The 13,736-nt window shown below is 51.5% G+C and overlaps 1 protein-coding gene across 1 annotated transcript; it reads right to left on the bottom strand.

Moving 5' to 3' along the window:
- Nucleotides 1-10,181: 10,181 nt before the first annotated feature.
- FOXI2 (forkhead box I2) lies at nt 10,182-13,021 on the bottom strand. The gene is made up of 3 exons (XM_042907811.1): nt 12,827-13,021; nt 11,334-11,943; nt 10,182-10,618 (listed from the first exon to the last, which is right to left on the bottom strand). Exons 1-3 carry the CDS (start codon nt 13,019-13,021, stop codon nt 10,182-10,184), a joined length of 1,242 nt encoding a protein of 413 aa, XP_042763745.1.
- Between the last annotated feature and the right edge of the window lie 715 nt (nt 13,022-13,736).

The following is a 13,736-nucleotide window of genomic DNA, read 5'->3' as shown; positions in this document are numbered from 1 at the left end:
CTGAAGGCTTCCTAATGGCTTCCTGAAGGACAATGATGAGAAAGATGCTGAAGAAGAGTCCAGACGGAGAAGATAAGAGCCCCGTGATTACTAATGTCTGCCCTGGAAGTAAGGAGCACAATGTATTAGCCGCCCCTGAAAGAATGATCTCAAGGGTCTTTCTGGATCTAAAATGCTTGAATTTTTAAACTACTTTAAACCAATACAACTTTAAGTTTTTAGCTTGAAAAAATTATTTGAAGATCCTTGACATAGATCTTTAGGTGTTGGGTGGGACCTTGCAAGAGACCTTGCTTCTGTCTCTCTGTCTGATACCGGGATTCAGACCTGAGGAACCTGTCCCCGCCTTCATCTGAAATCTTGTTGATTGTCCCCAAAACCTTCAGGGACATTTATTTATCTCCTTTTTGTTATTTGCCATTGTATTCTTTGGCACCTACCCATGACCTGAGCTGAAATCAAGAGTTAGATGCTCAACTGACTCACCACCCAGGCACCCTGGCCCCTTTCCTTTCAAGACCACTTCCTGCTTAACTCATTCATTCCCTCCTTACTTCTACCTCTCACCAGACTGGCTTCATCTTTTGTTTCTCAGAGAAAATAGAGCCTCCCATGGGAATTGCCCCCTGACCCCCAGCTCCTTCCTTTGAGTCTCAAAGGAGGTCATGGTCTTTGTCTCCTCCGGACCAACGTTCCCTGCTCCTGAGCGGCCTCTTAGTCCCCCCAAAACCATACAGTTCCTGTCTCAGTGCTGAAAGTCTTATCTCTCAGATGATGAGTTCTGCTTGGGACACATTGGACTTGAGGTACATGGAGGTCATCAATATGCTGATGGCCGCGAGGCAGGTGGATGTACATGTTTGGAGCTCAGGAGTGATGTCAAGTGTGAAGAAGCAGACTCAAATACCACATGACCTGTCTGGAGGCAGTGAGGCAACAGTCTCGAGACAGGGAGGTCCCTGGGAGCACCTGGGCGAAGGCCCGTGGATTGGGCCTCAGAGGACAACCACACCTTCCCGGTAAGGAGGGGAAACGGACGGGCAGTGCCCATGCTTCCTAGGATGGCTTGGTGAAACACCTCCTTTTTCTTTTCTGGCTGATACGCCTTGTGAACATTTTTCCCACTTTATCCATATGATTTTTTTTAAAGAATTGAGGCCTGGTTTTGTTGACTACCTCTCTTGTTCTCTCCTTTTCATTAGTCTTACTGTTATGATTCCTTCCTTCTTGTTTCTTTAACGTATTTTCTCTTTTCTAGTGCCTCTTTTTGAACACGTAACTCAACTATTTTTATATTCCCTGTTTTTCTAAATAAATTCATCAAAAATAGATAATGCCAAACATTTATCTTAACGACTGTCTCTCAAGCATTTTCAGGATTGTTCACTTCAATTTCCTTTATAAAAATTATTTATTTATTTATTTGTTTATTTGAGAGATGGAGAAAGAGAAAAATCAGGGGAAAGGGGCAGAGGGAGGAAGAGAGAGAGAGAGAGAGAGAGAGAGACAGAGAGAGAGAGAGAATATCTTAAGCAGGCTCCATGCTCAGTTCAAAGACTGACACAGGTTTGATCCCACAAGCCTGGGATCATGACTTGAGCCAAAATCAGGAGTCAGGAGCTCAACCCACTGAGCTACCCAGGTGCCCCAATTTCTTTTTTAAACACACGAAAATTTTTAAGAATTTTAAGAATTTATTTTGATATCCAGACAGTTTTTTAACGATTTCTTATAGCTGGTTTCTAATTTAGTTGCATCAGGGTCAGAGAACATGGTCTATGTGACAAAGTCCTTCTATCATTGTGGAAATTGCTCTCTGAGATCGAGCCTGTGGTTAATTGATAAACTAACACGTGCGTTAGATGCCTACCTTCATTTTTAGCATATGGTTCTATTATCTATGTTATATCAGGTTGGGTAATTTTGATGTTCAAGTCCACAATGGTACGAACCTGTGTGTGTGTGTCTGCTTGAGCTAGGTAGAAGTGGGTCAGATCACTTACTCTGTGGAATTGTCAAATGTGTCTTTTCCTGTCAGTTTTTCTTAATGAATTATGAGAAAATACTGTCATTGACTTATATTCTTTATAAATTCTTTTTTTAAGTATTTATTTTTGAAAGAGAGAGAGAGAGAGAGAGAGAGAAAGCATGAGCAGGGGAGGGGCAGAGAGAGAGGGAGAGAGAGAATCCCAAGCAGGCTCTGCACTGTTAGGGCACACTTGGGGCCCAAGCTCACGAACCATGAGAGCCGAAATCAAGAGTAGGACGCTTAACCAACTGAGCCATCCAGGCGCCCCTTTATAAATTCTTGACGTGGACTTGTTACTATGTAGATTTCTTTTTTACCCATATCAATATATTTTCACCTAAATTCTATTTTGTATTAATATTACCATTCCAGCTTTCTTTTGGTTAAAATATGGCCATTATGTCTTTTACTTTCTTCACTTTTAATTTTCCGTAAAGGTTTTTCTATGTACATTTCTTAGCAACAGCAGTAAAAATAAATCCAGTCCTCTGTCCTTATTGGAACAGTTTCGCCTTTACATTTATTATAATTGATCACATATTTGGGCTTATGTCTATATCTGACTTTGTGTTTGCTCTTAATGATTCTTTCCCAGTCTCGTTTCCTATTATCTGATAAATCAAGTGTGAACAACCTGCTCTCTGTAAACGACAGGTGATAAACATTTTAGGCTTTGCAGGCCAAGGGGTAAAACTGAGGGTATTTTTTGATACTTCTATAACAAGAAAGAAAACAAATTTCCACAGTTTTTGATGACATTCAAATTATAATAATAATTATAATAGAACACAATTGATGACAAAAGCTAATCGTCTTAAACAAGTTTAGGTTTTTTTTCTGGACATAATTTGTGGGCGCATTTTTCAACCGTTGCACCAGATCCCCTTTAATGAATGTATCGTGACTTAACGGCTTTCCTTGCCCGTGTGACAAATGAGACACTCGGAAATTTACCGTGCGTGATGGCAGCCTTGTTTTCATCTTCTTTTATTTTTGTGAAGCAATTTGGCTGTGCTGATAGGGCCTGTTGTGAATTTTCCAGTTCTTCTGAGCAAAGCCGTCCTGCACGAGGAAGTGCTGTGCGTAGCGATTCTGGTGTAGAGTGTGTCCTCAGCACATGTATGGCGTTAGTGCACAATGCCCACAGGTGCCTCGCCGTGCAACTCAGTAGCGGAATAATCCAACTCCCGTGCCTTAAAATTTCAGCATTTGAAGTCCACTCTTGTCTTCTTTTCTTGTTTTCATATGATGGGCTTGCACTGGCAATGGGAAAAAAAAAAAAAAAGTCTTGGCATGTCAACACAGGCGGTGGTCAAGAGGCTTCGCTGGGGCTGTCCCTGGGCTTTGCAGCGTGAGGCCACGGTAGCCGTGTTCGTGTCCAATGCAGCTGTGGTCTGCGATGCTCGGTGCTCCACTGCCAAAGCCACATGGACAGCATGTGAACAAATAGGCGTGCCGTGCTCAATAAATCTGTAGTTAGGGGGACTGAAATGTTAATTTCATGTAATTCTCATGTGTCGTGTCACATTGGTTTGTGTGTGTGTTCTTTTTTAACCAATGGGGGAAAAAACCACTCTTAGCCCATGGGCCGCACAAAAGCAGGTGGTGGGCCAGATATGATAAATAACTTGGAACTTCCTGCCGTCTGTAATGTTTTTGTTCCTTCCGTCCTATTTGGAAGCTATAGATCGTATCTCTATTCATTTAGTGATTTCCCTTAATTTTAAAAATCATACCTACTATATTATATTTTATAGTAAAGACACGTTGGTCATATTTTAATTTTTTTTTTCAAAGAGCATGCCTACTGGCTCGTGTCTCTCACAATGAAGTCCGAAGGTTGGTCACGTTTCTGTCCTGTGCCTGATCTTTCACGGGAATGGGACACAAGGGATTCAGTTCTCAGGAGCCGAGCTTGAGGACCACAGACACTGAAATTCTCAGCCACCTCTGTCTGTTACAGGAAAGGCAAGTGGAGACGACGGGAAGACCACGGACTGTGGAGTCAGACACGTGTGGCTTTCAACCTTGGCCTCCCGCCCCACCCCCTGTGGGCAAGACCCTGAGCCTCTCCCAGCCTTAGATTTTTCGTTTGTAGAGCTGAGTTAACAATACCTCCCCTGCATATGAGCCTTCAGGAGACACGTGCCCATGATGCTCCTACTGATGGAGCTCTTGGCAGCACCACCATGAACTTCACCCGAGCCCCCGTCATTGCATCTAAGTTGGTTCGTTCCGACTGCAGGGCTCTGTGCTCTTGAATTCCAGAGCCCGGCACTACACTTTTGCCCTCCCACGGAGATTTCACTCAGTCTGTTGTGTGGAAGCATTTACGAAGCATTTGATTTGGTCACCTCTAAACCGAACGTCTCTATTTCCCAATGGCCACAGGACTGTCTGGTTTTCGGTGAAAGGCTGGTCCAGCAGGTGGTGAACTGAGTGTGCCGTCCCAGCGAATGATCGTCACTCACGCTCGCGTACGCGGACAGTCCTTTGGACTCAGGACGCCCCATTAGGCCATCAAGGGCGCTTTGAGGTTGCTGTATGAATGAGTCCGTGTGAAACCTGAGCCCAAGAGTGGGGTCCCTCCTGAGAGGTCAGAGGAATGTGGTAACATCCATCTTACTTAGTTACCTGAAAACGTATGACTTTTTCCTGTTATAAATCTCATTTTAATTTTGTACCTGCAATAAACGCATAAATAGTGCGATGTGTACCAACAGACTTAGGCTCTGAAACCTTGGAAATGAAAAAATATTCCTGGCACTGATGAAAAAGAAATCTGGTTAATAAAGAAGGGTTATCGATGTGGACTTCTTGTGTTTCTTGCATATCTTCCATTCGTTACGGATACCAACTGGGGCACTGCAGAAAAAAATTAAAGCAATAGTAAATGACCGAAAAAAATTAAATAAATAAAAGGTTAGGAGCAATAAATCTCTTAAGAATCGCATAAAGAAGGTTAAAAGGTGCAAACTTCCAGAGATAAAATAAGTTATGGGGAGGTAACATACAGCATGGGGGCTATAGTTAATAATACTGTATTGTCTATTTGAAAGTTGCTGAGAGGGGAGATCTTAACAGTTCTCATCACAAGAGAAAAACGTTTGTTAATTATGTGAAGTGATGGATGGTAACCAGACTTAACGTGATCACTTCAAAATACACCCAAATAGGGGATCATTATGTTGTACACCTGAAACGGATACAGTTATACGTCCGTTATATGCCCAAAAAGGAATTTTATAACAAATGATCACTTAAAAGCTTTTCCTCCCTTCCTTTTTTTAAAATAACTTCTTTCTTATGCTGTGCTATTTAATGCGACCGATGGTTTTTAATATTCTCCAGTTAAATTATATGATGTGATTTATTCTTTTTAGCAGGAATTTAACAATTTAAAAAAATCAAAAAAAAGGCAATGTAATAAAGCAATGGAACTGTCCTCTTCCACTCAGGATGACAAAGACAAAAACGAAACAAACAAACAAACAAACAAATACAGCATAAAGAATTAAGCACCATACTTCTCAAGAACCCTGAAACAGAAACCTTCCATTAAAGTATTAATTCTACTCTCGAAGTTCATCTCCCCCTACGCCGACCTGCCCTCAGGCTTCCCGGAGTAAAGTGGACCCGGCAAGGTGAGGTCCAGTCAAAGGGAGCAGGTTGCTTGGGTCAGGTGCAGAAGTTAATGTTCGCCCCAGGCAGAGCCAAACTGCTGGTGCGTGCACACGTGCGGGCCGGCCACAGTGATGGATTGCTGGAACCGATTAAGGGCCAGGAGGCAGGCAGACCTCTGCACACTTCTAGAAGTAGGTAGTGAAAATTACCTGTGGCACGCACATTCTTTACCTCTCCCCATCTTTCAGTCTTGTTAAGCCCAGACCCTGTGGAAGGAACCCAGAAGCATCACGCGATTCCCGCCCTCCAATTCTCCCTTCCACCTTGGGAGCTGAGCCTTGCTCAGCTGGACAAGGAGACTTAGCTCTGGGGGGAGCAGAGGTGAAAGGGAAGAGCGGCCTGGAAAATGCCTGGGCATCACTGGCCAATATGGAAGCGGCCCTCCGATAAAGGACTGGGTGGTTAACCTCTGATCAAGGTGTGGCCACCAAGCGTCAGCTCTATTCTCTGGAATATCATCTGTGTCATGATCCAAGAGGGAAGCTCATGCAGACTAACCAAACCTTATTGGCATCATACAATCTCTGAACTCTCCTACCCCCCGGCCCCCACCTCCACGCCTTCTCAGCACATAGCCCTGCAGCACAGCTCACTCTGCATGATGGCAGGCGTCCCCAGGGCACTGTCTCAGTCATCTTTGTATCTGGAGGGTCCAGAAGAAGGCCTGACCCTGTGTAGGGAGGAATCAGGCCCATCATAGGGGATGGGGGTTGGGAGGAGTCTATGATGGGATGGAGAGTGCATGGAAAGCTTCGGGGACACCTACACTCACATACTCACTCATTCATTCGTTCATTCAAATGCTACCACTTGGGTGCATATGCTGGGGATATTACTGCGAAATAAAGGGGCCAGGCTGCTCCCCACATAGACCACAATCTGCGGGTGTGTGGAGTAACCTCTCCACAGGCTGTACGAGCAGAGCAGGGCTGGAAGAGACGCCAGGGAAAGATTCCTGAAAAGTGAGATCTCCCTGGAGCCTGAATGATGAAATGAGGAGGCAGAGAAGTCAGGGGAGGAGGGGCGGTAGCTTCCTGCTGACACCCCTCAGTGTGATCTGTAGCCTCTGGGAAATAAGTCACTTAATAGGTCAGAGCCCCAATTTCCGTATCAGGAAAATGGGGATAATCACATTTGCCTCACTGGGTGGCTGTAAAGGCTTCATGAGATCATGTCCGTTTAGCGGCTAACAGACTGATTGTCCCCTTGATGTCCAATCGATGTCTGATGGACGGATGGGTGGTTCTTGTGGGTTACAGAAAGCCTCAATGACTCAGCAGTTCAATACGCTCTATATTAAGGCAGGGATACAAATCTGATTTCTTTAAATGAAAATCCAATTTAATATACTATTCATTTGCCCTCCGTGAGCTGAGTGAAACTAAAAATATTTCACATTCTTTGTGTTCAGCTACTGATGATAGCTGATCAGAGAAATAAGTCAGCCCATGGTAGGTGCCAGGCCACTTGCCTTGAATAATGTTGTTTAGAAAATTGTATATTAGATTAAAAGAGAAAGCGTTCCCCAAATTTCAACTGGTGGATGCAGGGATGCATGAAAGGAACTCGTACCCAGGAGCCCTGAGGAAGGGCCAGCTCTGGTCACCACAGCTGCTGCCTTCTGTCACTAGCAGACGATAGATCTTCTAGTAAGAGCACGGGTTTTATGATGAGGTTCCTAAAAGATGCTGCAGAGAAGGGAGCAAATGGGACTGGTTCCAGCCTGGGACAGGGCTCAACTCCTGGCCTCTATCACCATCAAGTCATGCAACAGAAATCAGGCAAACACACCCCGAGTTAAGAGTGTGGAAAACACGGTGAGGTGTATTTAACTCAGATTGTGTGTTCACAAATGAGACGGCTGATTGACTTGATGATAAAGTCATCGTCTTGAGGCCAAATAACCAAGACCCAGGCTGTAATTGCTCCTTCGCCTCTGTCTCGCCTTCTAGAAGGAGATTCTGTGAGGGCAGCACAGGGCCCGGGCTATTCACTGAAGGGACTAATGCAAAGCCTGGTACATATTTGGCACCCGAAAAGGTTTATTGAAATAATTGCACTTTATTAGGATGTGGAACTTGGCCCCTGTTGCATTCTGTGACGTTTGCACGTGTTCATCTCCGTCTGAACTCAAACCCTGGATGCAGACTTGATATTCTCACAGTATCAGTTGAAAATACTAGGCCTTTGTGTACCAAGGCCAGGTACTGTCTTCTATGGCTTTTTGCTGGAGAACCGTAGCCAAAGCGTGACAGTGTGGTGGGGGTGTGTGCACAGATGCGTGCAGATGAAGGGGCATTTCTGCATGTGGGCCGTAGGAAGGTGGCATGCCTGTCAAGAGTCCTTTTTAGCTCTCATTAGATGAGCTTCTAGAGACCAGTTGGCCCACTGACTCCGTTTTTCTAGCAGCAAAAATGGCGATCAACTTCCGTTTCCTGCTTCACTGAAGAGTTATAATAATTACTGTCATGTTATTTCCCTGAATGAAAAATGCCACTTGACTGCAGTGGGTACACTTAGGAAATTAAAGATTGAAAGTGGAACATTTATTCCCCAGGGCAGCGCTGCTAACGTGCAAACCCATCACATATGAACATACTCCATGTTTAATCAATATGTGAAATGTAAACCCGTATCTTGAAATCCACACTTTTTAATTGTTTTTCTTTTTAATGTTTATTTATTTTTGAGAGAGACAGACAGACAGACAGAGTACAAGCGGGGGAGGGGCAGAGGGAGAGGGAGACACAGAATCCGAAGCAGGCTCCAGGTTCTGAGCTGTCAGCGCAGAGCCCGATGCGGGGCTCGAACTCACGAACCGCGAGATCATGACCTGAGTCGAAGTCAGATGCTCAACCACCTGAACCACCCCGGCACCCGGTCAAACTTTTTTTGTTAATTCTTTCTAAGTTTCCTGCAAACTCGGAGTCTCTGGTGGGGTTAGCTGGGAACAGTAGTAGAACTCTTCTAATGTAAAAAACAGCATATACAACATTCAAGTTACATATACTGGTGTTTGTTTTTAGCATCTTAGTTTATTAAAATAGGCTTGAGATAAAATTCTCCAATTTATAAGGTAAGGATTTTCTTTCTCTTTTCTGGTCTTAAGTCTATTACATTTGGGGAGTGTTTCTCCGAAAGAGATCTGGCGTCGGTGCTGCTTACCTTCTTACAGCCCGCGGCGAGATGTCCTGCGATGCTGAGACCTTAGCAAGTCTGTGTCTGCCACCAGGACGGCTCAGGGAGACGTGACCCAGGGTCCAAATTCACCCCAACTCTTGGTTTGTTGTATCCATGTCCCCAATCTCTGGCCTCTCTGCAGCATCCAGGGGCCAGCTGGATTCTGAATTCAGTCTGCCAGCCAGGAGGGGGGGTTGTCTGGCTCACTAATCTGCTACCCTCCTCCCAATGTAACTCCTCTCTCCCTGTTTTCCTCCAACCACCTGGGCTCAGGGAAAGGGGGTGCACCTGCCAAGCACCCCTGGAGGTGCCGGAATGATTGGCGCCCCAGGCCAAGTGTGGTACGAGGCCAAAAGTTCTCCTCTCAATGGCTGTAGGCTCTCAAGAGAACCCTCTGGGTAAACAGCAGGTGGGAGAGTGGGCTCACTTATACATGGGAGGCTGTCCCTTCCCTCTGCATGCAGGGGGCAGCTTGGGCCCAAACTGGGGGATAAGGAGCAAGAGTGAGCCGGTGGGAGTGGGGTGGGGAGTAAACTGGAGCCCATCCTGTGACTCTGGGGTGCTAGGCACTGCTCCTGCGGTCCCCTGAGGCTCCCGGTCCCAGGACAGGGTCGGTGACGGCCAGGCACCATCAGGGAAAGGCGCTGGAGTCCCCTGGCCGCCTGCAGCTCTCTCCCCTGCCATCACCCACAGCTGCAGCCACTAGAAAGTCCCTCCTACCCGCGTCCCAGTCGGGATTCCCTTCCCCTCGCTGCCACAGTGCTGGTGACGGTGAAGACAAGCTACCTGGCCCCACGGCGCCGCCACAACCCCCCTGCCCGCTTCCCTAAAAGGAAGGAAGGCCCTGCGCCACCAGGTGGACCAGGCTGGGCCGGAGGAGGAGGAAATGGGCCGCGGATAGAACGCGGGCCACCCTCCCGCAAGCACCTAGAAGGCTTTTTGGAGCGGGCCAGGCTCCCCTCCTAAAAGCTGGAGCGGAGCGCCAGCCTGTCGCCCCTTTAAGGCGGATGCCAGAGAGCACAGGTTCGAGGTCCAGAGCAGCTGGAAGAACAGGGGGAGCAGGGAGCGGCCCATTTGCCCCGTCTGAACGGTCGCCGGGTGAGGGTGAGGCAGGACAGCGGGGCCACCGGGGCGGGGGAGGGGATGACGCGCGCTCGCCTCGGTCTGTTCTCGGCGGCTCCGGGGGCTCTGCGCTCGCTCTGGGGCGCTGACTCTGCGGCGCCAAGCAGGCGGGAACCGGGCTTGAGCTCCGCACGTCCGCACAGCACTGGGGACGTCCCGGCCCCCCTCACACTTCGGTCCCCTCCCGACGGTAGACGAAGGGGTCCACGCGGAAGGCGGGGGTCTGACGGCCGGCACCGAAGCCGGGTGCGGGGCCTGGGGCCCGGGGCCCGTGGGCGGCGACCGTCGTCGGTCTCCCGACTGAGAAGTCCCCCGCCAGGCCCGCGGGGAAGGTACCGAGGCCGCCAGCCAGGGCGCCCATGGCCGAGGCGAAACCGGACAGGCAGGTGGCCGCCTCGGGCGCGGGCGGGGACGGCGGGGCCTGCAGGTCCGGGGAGGCGGCGCTCAGGGCCTCCAGCTCCGGCGCCGTGGCTCCGCCGGGGCTCCCGGCTCCCGAGGCTGCGGCGGCGCTCACCTCTCCTCTCCTCTTCCTCTTCCGTCGGAAGTTGCCGTTGTCGAACATCTTCTCGCAGTTTGGGTCCAGGGTCCAGTAATTGCCCTTACCTGCGCAAGAAGAGAGGGCTCAGCTCGGAAAATACGGGGTTTGGGGGACCATGGTGTGCGCTTGAGGAATGGAGGTCAACTTCAAAAAGATCACCCCCACCGGTCCCTCCATCATTCCCCCCCCCCCCACGACGGCCTCCACAGTCGGACTGGGAAGAACGTGGACATCCCAGAAAGGCCTGGGAAGGGCGACAACCAAGAAATACGGAGCCCCTTTAAGTTCAAGGCCAGGGAGAAGACATGGGGAGCAGAGCCACCTGGACGGGGGCTGTCGCTCCTCCAGTGGAGCCCGGCCCCGATGTCGTGTCCAGCGCTTCCCGGACTGGCATGCCATTTGTCTTTCCAGTTCTTGGGGTAGGCACGGTCTTCCCCATCTCACAGCAAAGGACACTGGAGCCCAGAGGACTAACTCCAAGGCTGGCCCAGCTGACCGGCTTTCCGGGTTCTTCCTTCGCGGGAGCGCACAGAGCTTTCAAGACGCACAGAGCAGTAGACCCGAAGCCAGGATCTGCGGGTTCCGGGGTCGTCTAGGAGGCTGCCCTCCTCCCCTTCCTCCCGCCTCAGTTCCCCTAGCTGTGCGGTGCGGGAGGGACTGGGTTGCCCCCAGCCACGCTGGTCCTAAGTGCCAGCGGCCGGGCGGCCGGCATCCGCGGAGTCCTGGACTGGACGATGGGGCGCGCCTTTTTTTTTTTTTTTTTTTTTTTTTTTTTTTTACCTGGGTCGTCCTCCTCGCGGGGCACCTTCTTGAAGCAGTCGTTGAGCGACAGGTTGTGGCGGATGGAGTTCTGCCAGCCTGCCTTGCTGCGCTTGTAGAAGGGGAAGTTGCCGGCCACGTACTGGTAGATCTGGCTGAGCGTCAGCTTCCGCAGCGGCGCGCTCTGGATGGCCATGGCGATGAGCGCCGAGTACGAGTAGGGCGGCCGCACCAGCCTCAGCAGCTCCTGCTGGCCCGAGAGGCTCAGCCACGCGAGGTCTGCGCCCGCCAGGCCGCCCGGGGCGCCGAGGAGCGGGCCGGGGGCCGCGTAGGCGGGCGCGGGCCGGGGGCCGGCGGTGTAGGGCGCGGGGCTGAGAGCCGGTGCGTTCAGCCACGGGCACTGGGCCCCCGCCCCCGCGCCCAGATCGGCGCGCGCGTAGGCCACGGGGTGCGCGGTGGCCCCGGCCTGGCTGTGCGGGACGGGACACGCACCCGAGCCGTCGCGGTACGAGGCCATGTCCGGCCGTTCCCGGGCCTGGCCGGGAAGCTCGGCGCCGAAGCTCATGGGCGCCCCATCCAGCTTGGCTGCCCGCCGCTCCCCGGTGCGGCCCGCGGGGCCCCGCCCTCCGCCCTTTAAATGCCGTCGGGGGGGGGGGCACTCCCGGGTGAGTGTGCGTGGCGAGCCCCCTCCCTTCCCCCCCGACAGCGTCGGAAGAGTGGCACCCCCGGGCGGTCCCCGCCCCGGGGTCAGCTTTCAGCCCCTCCCTGGTCCTGACGCGACTTAGTGCCCCCGACTTAGTACCACCCGAGCCCCGGACCAGAGTCCCCAGGGATCTCACCTATCCCCGCCTCATCTGGCCTCTAGGTCCCCTCAGTCCCGGTTGCCCTGGCCCCTTGCCAGACCCCACGTCTCTCGCAGGCCCCCAGTCGAACGCGCGGCATCCTTGCTCGACCACGGGGCACCCTGCCCTGCAGAATCTCCTCATCCAGGCCCCTGTGTCGTTGGGGCCCCAGGGAGCAGAGGGCCGCTGTGCTGGGCCAGGAGTCTTGATGGAGCCCACGGATGTCTAGGGGCTGGGACCACGAGGAAAGTCACCGCGGTGAAAGACGCGAGGGCCCAAGGCCAGGGTTGGCTGGGCCAGGACAGTGGCACTGGAGTCCTACGGAGTCCCCGCGCGAAAAACGCACAGAGGCGAACCAGACCGCGGTAAGAGTTGAAACACTGGAAGATCCGGACGCCCCAGCTGCCTAGGAAGTCCCCCCCGCCCCGCCGCCCCCACCGCTTGTTCCCGCAAGTGGCCTCGGGCACAGACAGGGTGAGTGGTTAGCAAAACCCTCCACTGGCTTTCTTGGGACTCGGAAAAGACGGGGACGTCTGTGTGCGCCCAACATCACAAACCCGTGCAGCTCCCTCCGCACCCCTAAACTCGCCAGTCTCCCCGGCTGAGTCTGCCCCAACTCCGGCTCCTCCCGGCTCCCGGTGCTGCCTGGCTCCCGGCCTCCCAGTTCCCCACCAGCTCTCCGGGCTCCCCGGGGCGCCAGGCCCCATAGGGCGGGGTGTTTGGGAAAGAGCGGAGGCCTCCGGGACTCGAGTTCCACTTCTTGCCGGCGCTTGGAGAAGCGAACGTTCCCGTCCGGTGATCAAGGTTCGGGCATAGTGGGTGGGCCCCGTCGCCAGGAAATTCGGCACCTGCCACGTTAGAGCCCATCATTGAGATGAGTTCCATCCGGGGTCTGTGGATCATCAAAGCAGATACACTGAAATTCATTTAGCAGACCAAAGTTTCAATCCTACCGCCTGTCTCCTTTCCTTTTTTTTTGGTGGTGGGGAGGGGGAGGAGAGGGGAGGGCAGGGGATTGGGGCTGAGGATGGATGGAGGAAAAGATCTGGACTTTGGAACTAACGGTCCCAGTTTGAGTCAGCCATTTACGGTCGGTGTGGCCTTAGGCCTCTCAGGTTGTAATTGCAAATTTTATGTAAAACAACCAATGCACGTAAGGTTTTAACAAACGGCAGAAGAGAGAGTCCCTCTATTGCCACAGAGGCTTCTCCACTTAAAAGTAACTGCCCTTTAAGTGATGGGTGACCTAAAGGCGGTTCAAGGGGTTGTTAAGGCTTCTAGAAGGTAGAAGCCGGGGACTCTGGTCTCTCAACCAGTGACAGGGAAGAAGCTGGAGCTGGTTCACTGAGGTGGGCTCCCTAGCCAGTATGTACCCGCCTGCCCTTCTCCGCCTTCTCCAAAGATTTCTAATTGTTGTTAAAGGAGTACAGGTTGTGGGGGTCCACGGCCCCCTCATAGCTGCAGGGACAGCTGAGGGGGGATGGGAGTACTCAGGATGGAAAACACCACCTGCTTTTCTTGCTTCCATCACAAACAGCAGCCAGAGGGGCGCCTGGGTGGCTAGGTCCGTCGAGCGTCCGAC

Source organism: Panthera leo, chromosome D2 (genome assembly GCF_018350215.1).
Source record: "Panthera leo isolate Ple1 chromosome D2, P.leo_Ple1_pat1.1, whole genome shotgun sequence".
Lineage (NCBI taxonomy): Eukaryota > Metazoa > Chordata > Mammalia > Carnivora > Felidae > Panthera > Panthera leo.
Note: the sequence above shows the minus strand (reverse complement) of the source record. Positions and strands in the feature narration are given on the sequence as shown.